This window comes from Eumetopias jubatus, unplaced genomic scaffold (genome assembly GCF_037043125.1).
Source record: "Eumetopias jubatus isolate StellerSeaLion01/CBP00866 unplaced genomic scaffold, mEumJub1_p1.0 scaffold_16, whole genome shotgun sequence".
In the NCBI taxonomy this organism is placed as follows: domain Eukaryota; kingdom Metazoa; phylum Chordata; class Mammalia; order Carnivora; family Otariidae; genus Eumetopias; species Eumetopias jubatus.
Window position 1 is genome coordinate 31,476,262 of NW_028274822.1, and position 16,932 is coordinate 31,493,193.

The 16,932-nt window shown below is 36.3% G+C and overlaps 1 protein-coding gene across 1 annotated transcript in view; it reads right to left on the minus strand.

Annotated features, from left to right (window-relative positions):
* Nucleotides 1-1,837: 1,837 nt before the first annotated feature.
* PIK3C3 (phosphatidylinositol 3-kinase catalytic subunit type 3) overlaps nucleotides 1,838-16,932 on the minus strand; it is a 135,671-nt gene continuing 120,576 nt past the window's right edge. Inside the window, exons 24-25 of the mRNA XM_028098370.2 lie at nucleotides 12,011-12,136; nucleotides 1,838-2,656 (exon numbers count right to left, since the gene is read on the minus strand). Coding sequence (XP_027954171.1) covers nucleotides 2,642-2,656; nucleotides 12,011-12,136 — 141 coding nt within the window. The 3' untranslated portion in view covers nucleotides 1,838-2,641. The remainder of the gene's footprint in view (nucleotides 2,657-12,010; nucleotides 12,137-16,932) is intronic.

The window sequence follows — 16,932 nt, forward strand, 5'->3', positions numbered from 1 at the left end:
CTTTACTTCTTTCCTCACTTTTGCAGCCCTACTCCCAGAGGCTGCGATCAACATCTTCTCCCCCCTATTCTCAGAAATCTCACTCTGAATACTTATAGTACATGACCATGGTACCTGCACTTTTGAATTAAAGCACCGTGTCCTCACAAACACATTTCTCAAAGTCAAAACAAACACTGACAGAATGTGAAAGACAATGACAATAAAGAGACATACAGACTACACTGTAAAGAAAGATCTCTGAACAGTTTGGGGAAAACAGTAGAAGCAAAGAGGTTGCTTTGAGCAATAGAAATTGAGACTGATAAATCACTTTTCTTTCTGATGTAGGCTCACCACCCATAGCCAAAATGCTCTCAGCAAAACCATGGCGTCTTCAAAGACGCTCTTTCCTCACCCAATACCCGTCTTCCTTCTTAGAAAGCTTTGTTTCCCTTATAATTCTTACCAAGTTTGCACTAAATACAAGGTTATTCATGATCAACTCTCCTTAACAGTTGTCAGTGTTGGCCCTTATAGAATTTCATGTTAGTCCAGAATAATTCATAGAGACCTACTATAAACATACTACTATCTATGCAAAGTGCAGTGGAGTTTATAAAGATGAGTAAGGTGATAGTTTTTGTCTTACACTTAGTTCAAATGGGTCAACAGATTAAGGCCCGAAGGTCAAATTTGGCCAAGCCCATTTGCTTACGTGTTGTCTCCGGCTGCCTTTTATCCTCTAAAAGCAGAGTTGAATCGTTGCTGTAATGAAGATTATATGCTTTCCAAAGGTTAACATATTTACTATCTTGTCCCTTTACAGAAAAAGTTTGCCAAACCTCTGAAATGGGAGTTGCAAGTATAACAAAATACCCACCTTTATTAAGTGCCAATTAAAAAAAACTATAAAGAATTATAAGAGGGGCACCTGGATAGCACAGTTGGTTGGGCACTGGAGTCTTGATTTCAGCTCAGGTGGTGATCTCAGGGTACTGAAATCGAGCCCCGAGTCGGGCTCCATGCTCAGCATGAAGTCCGCCTGGAACTCTCTCTCCCTCTGCACCTCCCTCCTTACGCACATGCATGTGCTGTTTCTCTCTCTCAAATAAGAATTAATAAATCTTAAAAAAGGATTGTCAGAGTTCAGGAGTTTGGCCACTTTCAACAGGGCCATTTCGAGAAAATTTTTTTGAAGCCAGCAGAAATAGGACTCCAAGAATGAGAATACAGACACGTTCAAAACTTCCTGGCAGCAGGAAGTGATATAAACACATCAAGCACAGGAAAAGCAAGATAGAGGATGGAGCTTCCAGCTCATCTGGACACCAACTCTCTTACAATGATTTGAAGAGATCTTGTCATCTTTTCTGGTTCTCAAATCAGCATGTATGTTTTACACAAACCACACTCCATGTGCCTCTAGGTCGTCTCCTCATTATGTGCTTGCTATCCAGCTGGTAACCCCACTCTAAAGGGGCAAACTCCCAAAGACAAGAATGTGGTGACAAACACTGTAATTAATGGCAGTCTCTGAAACTGTGCCTCAATTTAACTTTCTAATCTTCTCTGTCATTGTATATTTAACATTTATTCAGCACTGAAAGAACGAGATACTGTTTTTCTTCCAAAACAAAGTCACATGACTATGCCACACATTAATTTGTAAAGATTATTATTATGTTGCTCTTCTGTTTTCGTATGTGCCCTTTCCCCAAAGTTCCATGAGGCAAAAAGGCTAGATAGATTAGCAGGACTAAAAGTCTTAAAAGACAAGAAATCATTTTGCTTAAATCAGAAAGGATGTATTACACTAGCAGGTCTAGTAAAGGTATTTCAAAAGCCTTTTGAAAAGTAAGTTTGCATCAAAAATGTATTTATTGCAGAAAGACAATTTATGCTTACATGTATATGTAAAAATATCGTGGGCTCAACACTGAAAGCTGCTGTCATTATGACCTTTAGGCCAGTAATTCAGATGGCTACATGTGCATATCCTGCTTTATGTACTTATAAGGTAGGAGAATTGTAAACTAAGCATAGTTTTCAAGTAAGATATATATTTAAAAGTGAGAGAAAATGACTGTCCTATTTGAAGAATATGTAGTAATTACTGAACTGTAAAAGAAGGAGCCACAATAGGTAAAACTTTAAGTATTACAGCTTAGGCAAAAACAAACATGAGTGGGAGAAAAAAGAGAGGGAAAGGGGGGAGGGAGAGACAAACCAAAAAAGCCTTCTTGACTGAGACAATCCAAATTCGTAACTACTGTCCTGATGTGAAGAGATGATTTAAAAAAAAAAAAAAAGGACATTTCAAACTCAAAGACTAAAATGTTTTACTATTTCAACATAAAATTCTTCCAGAACTCTCATAATATGTACATGATCCTGGAATAAATCTCTCACTTCTTAGCTTATTAACAATGTGTACATTTGAAAATATATGTATATAGTATTTCAAAACAAACCCTTCAAGACTATATTTAAGCAATGACATCCAAAGAAACTGAATTCAGGCACCATGTAACATTTAGGATATATGGTATCTTGAAGATCAAATGTTCTCTTCCTTGTTACTCTGAAGTCTTCCTTATACAGAGGTTGCTTCTAAAGTAGTTTTCTTACAGAGCCAAACATCCTGATGCCGAGTCCAGTTTCATTTTCTCCAGTACTACAAAAATCAAAAACAGATAAACAAGTAGAAAGTAATTAACTTCAATTTCACAAAGAAAAACAAACAACAGAGTTTACAGTTTTAAGAAATGCTTAGTTCTTGGCATGACATTTTTAGTGACTAAAAAGCTATAGCTTATTCCACAGAGTGCACCCACTTCATTCCAGAACTGATCTGGAATCAAATCAAAGACAGTACTCTTGAAAGAACAAGGAAGCCCAGTCCAGAGTTGTGTGGGGGCCAACACATTAACAGTGTTTGATATTAAAATATCAAGGGGAAATGAAAGAAACCAGTGTTTTTAGTACCTATTTTGTGTTAGGCACCCTCACAGTTACCTCAGATATTGCTTATAAAGAGATGTGTGACACTGCACCTCTCTTCATTAACTCTCAAAATTAGCATTCAGTGAAATTCAGAGAATGCTACCCATTACTTCTGAGAGCTAGATAATGCAAAAATAATCTGCAACAGTTAATGGTTGTCTTTAACATGTACAGATGCTGCCAGTCACCACTTTCTCAATACAGACTCTTTTTTTTTTTAAGATTTTATTTATTTGACAGAGAGAGGAAGAGAGAGTGCACACAAGCAGGGGGAGTGGCAGGCAGAGGGAGAGGGAGAAGCAGGTGCCCCACAGAGCAGGGGGAGCCCGATGTAGTGCTTGATCCCAGGACCCCGAGATCATGACCTGAGCCAAAGGCAGTCGTTTAACCAACTGAGCCACCCAGGTGCCCAGGATGGACAACTCTTGATTGTTTCAGTGAACATAACTGAGTCATCCATAACTCATGTGCCATATATATATGTATTATATATATGTATGTGTGTGTGTATATATATATATATATATATATATATATATATATATATATATATAGGCAGTATCTTGGAGGAAATAAGAATGCTGGACATGGGCAACATAATTTTGTTTCCGTGATTATTACTCTAAGAAAAAAACATGAAGGAAAAAAAAAAACCCTCACTGACAAATATTTGTGGGTGTGTGTACATTCACGTATATGTATAAAAATGTGAAAGATGTTGACTGATTTTAATCTGATACAATTTAAAGTGGTGTTTCTAGCAAGAATATGGTAAGATTCAGCTTTAATGCTTTTAAGAGGAATGTAATTTCTGATTTAAGAAGCTGTTTAAATATCTTCTCGGTGACAACATCAGAGAAAATAAAAATAAACTTCTCAAATGGTCCCCGGCACTTATATAAAATCACATACGTTTATTTGGTGCCTACTATGTGCCAGAACGGCTCAGGTTCTGTGAGAGTCCCCATGATACTCGAGACAAAAAAAGCCTGAAGACAAAAACAGGGTCACCACTCATATACACACAAGCACATTCAAAAGTTGGGCAATGGGTAGGGAACTCATTCCATAGGGAACTCATTCCAGACAATGAGGGAAGGTGGACTGTTTGTGGGGGCCTGAGGGAAAATATTGGGTATCAGAAATTGCCATGGGGGTAAATCAGCAGAACTACAAAGAAGGCTCTTTTGGTAGGCTGGTGGAAGATGATGAAAGATGAAAATGCAGGTTAGTGCCAAACTGTGGAGGGTCCTCACAGACATGCTAGGAAGTCTAAATATCCTGGAAACGAGGAAAACCACACATGCGGATACGTGTTTGTATGTGTGGGAGAAACACTGCTATGGAACAGACGGTCTCTAATAGATTGCCTGAATACTTCTGAGCATCTGTCCACGGGGAAAAAAAAAAAATCAGTAATACTATGTAGCAGTCGGTCCCAAAATGTTCATCTCCCTGTACATCAGATGAATTTATATAAGAGTCTGATACAACGGAGGGGCAGGAAAACAACAGTATGACAACTAACCTTCCTAAAAGCAGTTAATGAAGCAAACAGACAAATCTTACGGTGGATTACACTTGTGATTGAAAACTTGCCCCACAGAAGACAAGGAAATTAAATTTCTACAGATAAAAAATAAACTGCAGGACATTTTGGCTGAAAATTATGGGGCATTCTGCTGACTGCTGCTATTACAGTAATTACTCTGTAGACTTTAAAACATTTGTAATGTTCCAAGTGCCGGTATGATGTTTTTAAACATGGCTGGTTCTATCGGCTACTCGCACGGCAGCGTTGGTGGACTGCAGAGTGACCTGAGAGCACGTGGCCGTCAATAAAATTCAAGACTGGCTTGTGGCCAACGTGCAAAATAAATGTTATCCCACATTTATCATATTTATCTGGGATTAACTGTTCCCAATGGCTCCTTTTTATATCACACTCTCCTGGTTGTTTGCACAACTGATTTTTTTTTTCTTTTGAGGGGCGGATGAAACATTAAGGAGAGAAAAGTTAAAAGATCATTTTTTTCAATTTACAAGTATACTTTTTAAAACTTGCTACTCACACCAAAATCCACTCATCTCTAATAAATTAAAGCTTAAATATATGTATCAAGAAAAACATGATTTAGAAACTACTGTCTATTTCTACAACCTAGGGTCTGGGTCTGAATCTGGACTTTTGTCCTCTATTAGCTCTGAAACCATGAGTTATTTAATCTCAGCCTTGGTTTTCTCTTCTGTAAAACAGGCCTGGTGATACACCCACTTCAAAGGAGTGAGGATTAAACAAGGTGATGCAGAGAAAGCTCTTTATGTAATTTCTGGCACATCTAAATGTTCAATAGGCTGCAATTATTACTATTGTTTTTTTGTTGTTGTTAATTTTGATTCCTCCCAGGATAATTCAGATAAATTAGAAATAGATCTGGGACACAAAATGATACAAAATACTCTTGTATGATATACTAGTATTATAATATTTATTTAAGCCACTGGTCTGGGAATCATCTACATCTTTAGAAAATTATTTACTAAAAAAAAAAAAAAAGCTTGTTTTTTAAGAAAAATTTCTCTTGGGCTAAAGAATTCAATACTTTTTTGTTTTGTTCAATTAAATATTTTACATTGCTGTTTTTTATTCCTAATGGTAAAATAAGGTCCATATAACATAAACTCAGAAATGACACTCTATTCTCTTCTCCTACGGCATCTTTTGCATCTACGCGCTCTCAAAGTAGATCAGAGAGTAGAGTAGTTACAGTGCAAACATCCTACACGGGGTTGAGGTGTTAGGGTCAGCACATAAAGGTAAAACAGGAACATAAAATTACTCAAAAAAAGCCGTCAGAAGGCAACACATTACATATAGTCATCTCTCCAAAAGTTCAGAACAGGAAGCTTTTCCCTTAATACTGATGCAAAAAAACTTGGTTTTTTGAGCAGCAGATGAGGCAGATGGATGGCCTGCACTTAGAAGCATTGTTGTACAAAAAAACGAGAATCCTCAATAACTGGAATCACATTCAGCATGGCAAGATGTCATATCATGGGAGACACCTGGGATCTGAAACATCCCTGAAGGAGCTCCTCTCACATTTATTAGGACATATGCTGTTCAGGAAACACATCAGGCAGAATAACCACATTGTTTGTCTCCTTGCATTGTTTTTTTTTTTTTTTTTAAATCACCACAAGTACATATAGTTGAATTTTCCTCAAAGGCACATAATATATGACTGCACATTCATGTGCCCCTCTGCTTGGACCTGTGCTTTCCCCCCTTGAACACCACGGGGGCTAATTAAGGATTCTTGCCAAATGTAAAGTAGTACCGTGTTCTCAGTATCTTGAGCTGGAACTTGGGTAAACTTTCTGAATGCCACCTGTTCTTATTGTTTTAACTCTCAGTCTACAAAAAATATATCTCTAACCCTGGTTAATCTACCAAGATTTAGTTAATTAGATTAATATGTACTAAGATGAATGGAAACCACACCTCACTCTCCAGCCCTTTATCATCAATCAGTGGAGAGAGAAAGACAGGGCAAAGCAGAAACAGGAAAGAAGTGGGCTGTCGCATGAGAGATTACCATCCAAAGGCTAGTTTTAGAGCAGTATGTGACCCAAACTAAGTGATCTCTACCTTTCTGTGCGGACAAGACTAGAAAGCCCTTTAAAGATCATTTCAGTGGGGACAAGAGTTCTGATGATGCAATCTCAAAGGCAATGACCCAAATAAAAGTGTTTTTCTGTGGAAAATTTGTATCACTAAGAGGTTGGTGTTGCTAGGCAATGAATATTGCAGTGTTTAATCTCTACCCTTCCTAAGGAATGGTATGATGGAAGAAAATGAGTCTTTTCACCATTGCAACATAACAGTTGTATGTGGCAATTTTGTAGTCTTCTTTTAGACTATAATTTCTTTTATGCTGAAACAAGTATAATTTTTGTTAACATGTATCAGTTTACCTCCATTTTTAGGAAATTGTCCTACAATCCACAGTGATTAATAGGAATGCACTAAAATTAGCCTAAATCAATTAGCAGTATACATCCTTATTATAAATGTTATGAGTGACCAAATAAAACAGATGTTGGTCATCTGGATTTGCACGTGCATGTCATTTATTCTAAGTATTACTTAGAAAATATATAGTCACTACTTAGAAAATACACAGCATTTAGAAGTGTGAGTTTCAAAGAGAAAATAAACTTCAGAGATTAGTTAAGAAATAGCCATGCTTCAGGGTGTCTGGATGGCTCAGTCAGTTAATCATCCAATTCTTGATTTTGACTCAGGTCATGATCTCAGGGTCCTGGAATCGAGCCCTGCATTGGGCTCTGTGCTCAGCACAGATTCTGCTTGTCCCTCTCTCTCTGCCCCTCCCCCCATGCTCACTTGCTTTCTTGCTATCTCTAAAATAAAATAATAAAATCTTTAAAACGAAAAATAGCTATGCTGCTGTAATTTCATAATCTGGAAAGACTTACATGAAGTTAAAACCGTATTTAGTATCTTTTGTAACCTTCAATGCCTAAACAAATTCCAATGACATTAAACATCCTTGGGTTACTCTGGCTTTGATACTGTTCCAGTTGCACAAGAGTTACAGGCACAGGTAACGAGTATAGGCAGAGGTGACATATCTAAGGAACCCTAAGACAGCACGAGCATTTTCAAGTTCATTTTTTAGGATGTAGAATATCATGGGATATTCTGGTAAAGACTTTGAATTTGCTAAGCTAGGAAACAACTTTTTATGTGGCTCAGCCCTCTCATCTCTAAGAAGGGAGAATGTTAATACTCACTTTTGTGGTTATAGTAAAGATTATATAATGTTAAAAAACAGTGAAGCACTGTATGAAATACAAAGTTCAAATAAATAAGGTTATTGTTATCCCAGACACGATTACCTCTCATTGTAAAATGGAGCGCTGAGATATGATCTATAAAATTTTGTCTACATAAATATTCATGCTGTATTAAGCCACCACTATTACCTGTCTAGGATGACATTGGTGGTCTTTACATTGCTGGAGTCATGCAGATATTTGCTCTTAATTCATATTCATGCTGCCATGGCCTTGATTTTATTTATTTTTTTTAAAGATTTTATTTATTTATTTGACAGAGAGAGAGAGGGCACAAGCAGGAGGAGTGGCAGGCAGAGGGAGAGGCCCGATGCAGGACTCAATCCCAGGACCCTGATGACCCAAGCCGAAGGCAGATGCTTAACCAACTGAACCACCCAGGCGCCCCTTTATGGCCTTGATTTTAGATAATAATACTATTTTGTTATCAAGAATCTATCCTAGTCCAAGAGTTTTTAACAATGACGGCCAAAGTAATTTACAGTAACTATTTATCCAGGATTTCTACATCTTATCTACCATTTTACTGAAGAACTAAAAAACAGAAAGCCAAGAAAGCCTTAATATTTCTTTCCAAGAAATATAATCCTCTGTTAGTTCATGCTTATAAAATTATTTTTCCCAAGTCTAAGAGTACATTCACCTCTATTACCAATTTATTGGCCATATTCATATTTTCTCTGTGAATAGAAAAGGTACATGCATTAACTCTTGGTTCTAAACAACCTTTGTAATTTAACCATCAGTGCTGGGGATTTCATTTATTTTCGGTCTTTGCAATAGTCAATATAAGCTTTATATATGGAAAGCAATTAACCTTTGTGTATCTCTGACAACAGATTAAATTTATATTAGTTTTTATCTCAATACCAATCACTTTACAGATGTGGAAACTGAAGCCCAGAGACATTGGTAAAGAAAGGTCCCTCTGTCACTACCTCCCCCAAATAAGAATGTGGTCCCTTTTTTATCTAGCTTTTTCTCTCCTCTATTTTTCATACAGGGAATTAAGAAAAATAGTCCTTCTGGGGCACCTGGGTGGCTCAGTCAGTTAAGCCTCCAACTCTTGATTCCAGCTCAGGTCATGGCCTCGAGGTCATGAGATCCAGCCCCACATCAGGCTCCCTTCTCAGCAGGGAGTCTGCTTTAGATTCTCTCTCTCTCCCTCTCCCCCTGCCCCTCCCCTCCCAGCCCCAGGCACTCTCTTTCTCTCTTGCAAATTGACAACACAATTTCAAAACTAAACTAAACTATACTACTAGTTCAGGGGTGCCTGGGTGCCTCAGGCAGTTAAGCGGCTGCCTTCAGCTCAGGTCATGACCCTAGGGTCTTGGGATCAAGGTCCACATAGGGCTCCCTACTCAGTGGTGAGTCTGTTTCGCCCTCTCCTCCTCCCCCTGCTCCTGCTCTCTCTCTCTCTCGCTCACTTTCTCTCTCTCAAATAAGTAAATAAAATCTTTTTAAAAAATAAATAAATAATAAATAAAGTATACCACAAGTATATTTATAGAACTTGCTTGAAAGCTCAAACGTTAAGATAGAGTGTATTAGATGTGTGGCAGTTAAGTCTTCAAAGATGCCACACTTAATCCCTCTCCTCCAGAGTACACTCTTCTCTTGTCCCTGAGAGTCGGGGCTGGCCTTCTGACTGGCTCTAAGATGCCTGCTGCCCCGACTTTCACATTCCTTGGGGGGCAGCTATCGCCATGCAGGAGAACGGCAGCCCTGGGTAGAGTCCGGAATGCGAGAGAAGCGGACACAGGCTGTCTGGAGCAGCACCAAAGTGTAGATGTGTGAAACCTTTTGGACCCTTCAGACAAACCCAATCCCCAGCTGAACACAGCTAAATGAGTGAACCCACCTGACATAACAGGAAACAAAAGAGCCATGTGGCTGGGCTCTGGCTAAAATCCTGACTGAAGAATCAATCATAAGAAGTAATAAATCATTACTGTTTTTTAAGCTAGTGAGTTCAGGTTTGTTAAACAGCTACAGATAATCTGAAATGAGGTGTCAGGCAGCAGCATTAATTTTAAGTGTGGAGTTTTAGCTCTATTATATGGTAAATGCCCAGGAAACTAAAGGAGAAAACTGAGAAACCTGAAGTATGCAGGAAGGAAAACTCCTGAAGGAGAGAAATTTGTTCAGCTATAGATAAGGATAGAGCAAAATGAAATATAAATAACCAACTCTGAAGGAAATGCAGACAGAGAAGTTAAAAGTTTCTAAGCTCAAGCATGTTACAACTATTTGAGTTTTAAAAAAGAAAAAAAAAAGGGTGTACATACAAAAAGGGAGAGAGAAAGTAACTGGATTGTGAGGGCTGTGCCAGGGAAAGTTTCAGTAACTCATCATATAGCGGTATGCAAGACACTGACAAGAGAACGAGTTTCAAAAATACTGGATATGGGAGTCAAAAGATTTGGGTTCAAGTCTTGGTTCTGTCCCTTGTTAGTCACATGACATTAGCGAAGTCATTATCCCATTCTGGGTTTCTATCCCCTATTGCTCCAAAACACTCTGCTGTGCTATATGGAAACTCAGATCTACCATTAGCTAGACAAATCATGTACCATCTGGGATGGTTTATTCTCTTGAGAAGTGACTGGTTAGGATTTAATAACCTGGGAAGCAGACCCTTGCAATAAAACTTGACCCAAATTGGTGTTCTGGGAGAAGAAACTTTTTGTTAAGCCAGAAAAAGAAGATAAGCTAACATTTACAGGAAGAAACTCCTTTATGTCCCTTGGATATTTTTTAAGTAGATAAGGCACTGTGCTAATTAGGTGAGTAACAGATATAGCCTCGTCTTCAAGAAGTTTGTATTTTAGGAGTTACAAGACAAGTATCCTCAAGTATCTATAATAGAAAGCAAAATATAAGTGCAACTCATAATAAAGGTAAAAGTACTATAAATATCCAGAGGAAGATCAATCAAAGTGGCATTAAGAATAGATCTTGGAGGACAGCTTGGATTTGGTAAGCAGAAGTTTACCAAAGATTCATTGTTAAGAAGATGGATGTTCTATGCTGAAGAAACGGCAGCTGCAAGTTAATCACAGAGACAGAAAAGAACAAAATATTCAGAGAGAGTAACAGGGAAACACCTTGGAAAGTAGGTTGGTATACAATATTCTGGAAGGCCTCGGGCTGCCAGAGACTGGACTTTACCGTTAGGCAATGGGGAAACATTGTGCACACTGAAATTTAAAAAAATAAAAAGGACAAAGTAAAACATTATTTTGTGAAAATATATCTGACTGGGATATTTAGAAGGATAAAAAATGCTTAGAGGAAAAAAAAACTAAAACAGAAGAATTATAAAGGGTTTTAGTTATCTAAGATATATTAAAGAACAAAAAATGGATTAAAATATTAGTAGTCAGAAAATGATCGAAAAGGATAATTAAAGAAATGGTTAAACTAAAAAGACTGACAAGGCTTGGTGACAGTGGTACTAGGTGAAGGAGAAGGCAAAGCAGACAGGCTTTGAGCTTGCATAATTAGTAAAATTATTAACAGAATATGCAAAATCAGGAAGGAGTGTGCAAGGAGAAGAGTGTGAGTGTGTGGGAGGGAAAGAGGTCTAATTTTTCTGTTTGCTTACCATTTTCATAATCATCCTCATTATGAAATTCACAATTAAACCAGGTTTTAAACCTGAGGTTTACCATCATAGGCTAGTGTGAAAAGGTCTCCCTCAGACATTTGCATGCAAGATTCTACTAACAGTAAGTCTACAGATAGACCTTTTCAGTGTGTGGTATGCACAGCTTTTTTCAGCTTCTAAACTCCTTTCCTAGCACTTCACTATTTGTCAAAACCCAAAAAGTGTTCAAGTCTCACTTGCTAAGGCCTCCGTTAGACCCAAGATCATTCTCAGGAATGATTTACAATCACCACTGACTACAAAGGACACATACACCTATGCTGACACTTCACAATTTAGTTTACAACTGAAAATTTAAGTGGGATGTTTTAGAGTTAATAATGTATGCAACACATTCACATCAGCTGGCTGATGTCAAAAAGGCTTGATAAAACGCAAAGACATCATTAGCAGGAGAAAAGCATGGCTCTCTGAGGACTCTGGGGTAGGACACGGAAAAGCTGTGATCAATTGCACTGCCTTCAGAGAACTTACCTGGGCAAACTTGTGAATCTGTTCTACCACTGCAGCAAAGAGAGCATGGACACTTTCATCGATCAGACTCTGCATGTAATGTACCGCCTCTTCATCAGACAGGTCTAGTCGGAATTTATCCTGAACCTACAAGGTCATAGTAGATTAGTCTTTTGAATGAAAAAAAAAAAAAAAGACTCAATTTGAAGAGACAGCATCAGATTGATATAGATGTTGTTACAATATATTATGACCTATTTCTATGACAAAGAAGTAATTCATAACTTACAAGAAGTTCTGAATATTATTATTCTTTTGAGTGAAGTTTATTGTTTTTGCTATATACTCTTTATCACCCTTTCCTTGTTGCTTAAGTTTTTTTTTTTTTAAGAAAAAATAAATAGTAAACATGATTCTGCTAGGTGCTGCAAATATAAAAAAGTGTGCTCTTTTTTGCATTTCTTTTTTTTTTTTAAAGTTTTATTTACGTAATCTCTACACCCCATATGGGGCTCGAACCCACAACCGAGATCAAGAGTCGCATGCTCTTTGGAGCCAGCTAGGCGCCCCTATTTTCTTTTGCATTTCAAAGCTAGAACTACTGTATAAAATTTAAAATGGGGCATATTTATTAATAATCTTCTTCACTTTATCCCAGTTACTTATTTTTAAATGGATATACCAAGGTGGGATTATAGTAACATTCTCCCACACCATTTCAATGCCTATACAAGAACAGGAACCATGTCAATCACTGGCAAAATAAAGATCTTCCAAAATGTCTCCTTTCCTATAGCAATTCCTTATACTTCTGCCAAGTACTACTTCAATTGGTCTACAATTTCCAGAGAGAGGAATTTTCCTTTATTTTATATTTAAAGTCACAGCTGATTCCTAATAAGAATAACTAGAATTTTTATTTAATAACTAGAAAAGTTCTAGTTATTATATGAGAATGATTCCTAAAAAATAAAAGCCAGTGTTATTAAATGAATACTCTGTGCAAAACACTTTACATGCAGTATTTCATCTGACTCTGAGGTAGACAGTATCTTCACCTCTAAGATGCAGAAATGGAGGCAAAGAGAATTTATGAAGCCAACCTACCCAGACACCCTTAACTGATGGCAAGGGTCTCATGCTTCCAGACAATCTCATGCCACTGCACATAACCATTATAATTCTACTCCTTTCTCCTCTTGTAAGTGACCCAAACATACTTTTGAAAAAGCAGGCAAGGAGAAAATGTTTCTAAGCAAATAAAAAGTGATCACATTTAGTATTTCCTTTTAAATACAGAATTTAACTACTAGGAAACTAAGGACACAGTAGGACAACCCACAGCCCTGGATTTGCACTTATCTCGTCACTAGATTGGATGTATGCCAAATGATCCAACAGCTCTGCAGCTTCAGGATGGGGAAGTAAAAGAGAGGTAGATATAAAAACTGAAGGACAGTTCAGTGGAGATTCTAAAGGAATACCTTGAATGAACTAGCTCTCCCATTTCTGAATCCCAATTAATGGCGTATCTGTTCCTTGAGTTTAATCCTTTATTTTCTTTGACTTAAAAAGATGTCTGACAGGTCTGGAACTATTTTTAAGGACACCAAAAAACTATAGGGCAGTAGAATCAAAACTTTAGCCTAATTTATCAAAACTTACATGCTTGTATAAGTGTTGCAACACAGACTATATGCATTTGGCATAGAAAGTAAACATTATTTACCAAATATGAAAAAATCATTCTCAACTGCACATAAATGGCTGATTTGGCATCATATATACTGACCAGGCTACTTGTTATTGTCCCTAAGTGCTTAAGGTTCTAATCCTTTTCTTCAAGCTACATTCTCTCTGCTCTTCAGGTTATAGGTTTAAGCTCTATTCATGCATGTGCACGTGTGCACGCACACACACACACGCACGCACACACACATAGTCTCTAATATTCCAATTAGTACTAAATATTAAATTTTGTCTTTAATAGCATTTTGATGTACACTCTTCTTGCATCCACGTTCTCAGGTGTGTAGAGCTATTCCCCACACAAAACCCTGCAATACATTTCTAGACTAAACTATACTGTCCTTCCTAAGGAGTATAGTGATTTCATTTATACCTAATCTTTACCCTTCGTCTTTCAAAGCTCAAAATACATCATTACAAGACAAATTTAACATTCATTAATAAAGAAGACTTCTGCTTAAAATAATTTAGTGTTTAGCATCTCTGAAATAAGAGTAACTTTCATTAAAATAATAAAAGCAGACATTCCCTATTAAATATTTTTAATTCAAATTAATTAGAATTTTAAAAAGTTTTTCCTTGTACTCATTTCCTAATAACTTAATCACAGAAGTGATTACAACAAAGGAAAAATTTTCACTCATCAGAGTAAAAGGAAGAGTTTTAATGTAAACATTATTCCCTTGCTGAGTTCATCTGATTATCTAAGCTGCATTAGAATAAAAAAATTCCCTTACTTGAATAAAAACCAGAATTTAAAATAAAGAATAATTAAAAGGAAAATTTTAAAAATTGAACCCCCATCCAACTACTGCTAAAAGAGAATCAATGCTATAATTGTATTAAGACACAGGACTAGTAGAGAAAAATAAAACCTACGTTACCAAAATTTAATGTAAGTGGATGTTACGGCTTGTATGTTTTGCTTTGTTTTTAATTTTTAATTTAATTTAATTTTATTTTTAGATTTTTTTTAATTAACATATATTATTTGTTTCAGGGGTAGAGGTCTGTGATTCAGCAGTCTTACACAATATATAGTGCTCACCATAACACATACCCTCCCCAATGTCCAACACCCAGCCACCCCTTCCCTCCCATGGCTTGTATGTTTTAATAAACAAATCTTGTAGGCACCAAAGGTAATTTAATTTTACAGGTCATTTGAAATAGATCTTCAGACAATTTGTAGCTGCTTGTAATATATAAAATTTGTTCTAAAATTTAGTCAAAAATCAATTTAGAGAGGGGTGCCTGGGTGGCTCAGTCAGTTAAGCCTCTGCCTTTGGGTCGGGTCATGGTCCCAGGGCCTTGAGCTCAAGCCCAGCATCTGGCTCCCTGCTCAGAGGGAAGTCTGCTTCTCTCTCCCTCTCCCTCTGCCTCTCCCCTGGCTCATGCTCTCTCACTCTCAAATAAAGAAATAAAATTTTTAAAAAATCAATTTAGAGAAAGAACACATCCATTTATTCTTCAACACAGAATAGTATTACCTTGTTAAATTACCCTGAACAAACTTATTACCACAGTTTAAAAGATTTCCTATTACTGATTTAAAGAAAAACACAAATGAAAAAGCACTGACTGTCAAGTGGTCATGTTTATCCATTAAACTATTCTATTTCTCTCCCTCCCATTTTTTTTAAATAGAGACTCACCTGTACCAAAAGCTAAGAAAATTTAAAACTCCCTGAAGATAAGCAATTGTCTTTTATCAATACACACTCCCTAGTAACAAAGTTAATAATAGGCTAGGAAATACAAGTTTTCTTTCTTTTTTTAGTTGAAGTATAGTCAACACATAATGTTACATTAGTTTCTGAATACATAGGTTTTTTATCTCAAGTATTTTAACTTCCCTTTATTCACTAGGACAATCTACAGGAGTTGACGAAGAAGTCTTATTTCCATATCACATGTTCATAAGATATCTCCTTTTAATTTATTCAGAAAGAGCTGACATATCCTACTTCGTGAGCCTTTCCCGGCCACAAATTTTAAAATTTCCAGAATCAATGCCAACTCAACTTTTCATTTTCCTCTCTCATTTATTTTTTTCTCTAAACACTAATCACGATTAGTATATTATATATTTTACTTACTTTATCCTGTTTCTTTTCTGTTTCTTTTATTAGAAGGTAAGCTCCATGAGGGTGGAAAATTTTGTTTTGTTTATTATTACTATAACTCAAGCACTAAGACAGTGCCTGACACATAGTAAATAGCTCAATAAATACCACTGAGTATTTATCCAAATAAATAAATAAATCTTTAAAAAAATTAGCATGATCTCTTTGCTCATTTTTGGAAATTTGTCTATCCACCGTGCTTTAGTTATACTAGCACATAACACTTTGCTTTATATCAATATGCATTATTTTTATTAGACTACTTGGATAACTTTGTTCTAAATTATTAAAAGGACTAAAGCAACTTTTGTGCAAGCTTCCCATGGCACAAAGCAAAAGCACACTAACCTACTACTACCAGATACTTAATGTTTGTGATTGATGATCATATGTTTTAAATTGTGATTCCATCTCACATTTTTGGGCAATTGTGTTTTCTAAGAAATAGACAAACATGATTAACAAAAATATCATGTATTCCATATATTAAGTATTCAATTTTCAAAAAATTAAAACAAAACTGATATATACTAAATAAAGTTATGGAGACAAGAAAACATTGTTGCGCTTCGTTATGATTACTCAAATAATTTAAATAATCTGTACTTCTCTCAGCCTCAAATGTGCTACTATATTTCCCTAGTTGGTTTCCATTCATAAGGTCAACACAAAAATTTTCCAAGTGGTAAGACTTTGAAGTAATGTTAGCAACTGTTATTTCAACAAGGTATAAAAATCTATACTTCTTAAAAAATGAAATATATGACACAAATTTTAGCCTTTTCCAGAATAACTTCCCAATATTATTATGACTTCAATGTCAAATTTATGTTGTAAATAATTACTTCATATTCTTAATAAAACAGTAGAAAGCAAAGAAACCCTTTATGAAAAATCCTTTTGGGGAGATATATGGTGAAATGCCTTTTTTTTCAAGGTTCATGTAATTGAAATTAGAATAAACAGCTAAGGAGTACCAGTCTAAAGAAAAATAACTAATACACATGCTTTTTTTTCTTCCCAAAATACACTGCTTTGTGTGCTAAAAGACAGTGCCACTAACATAGC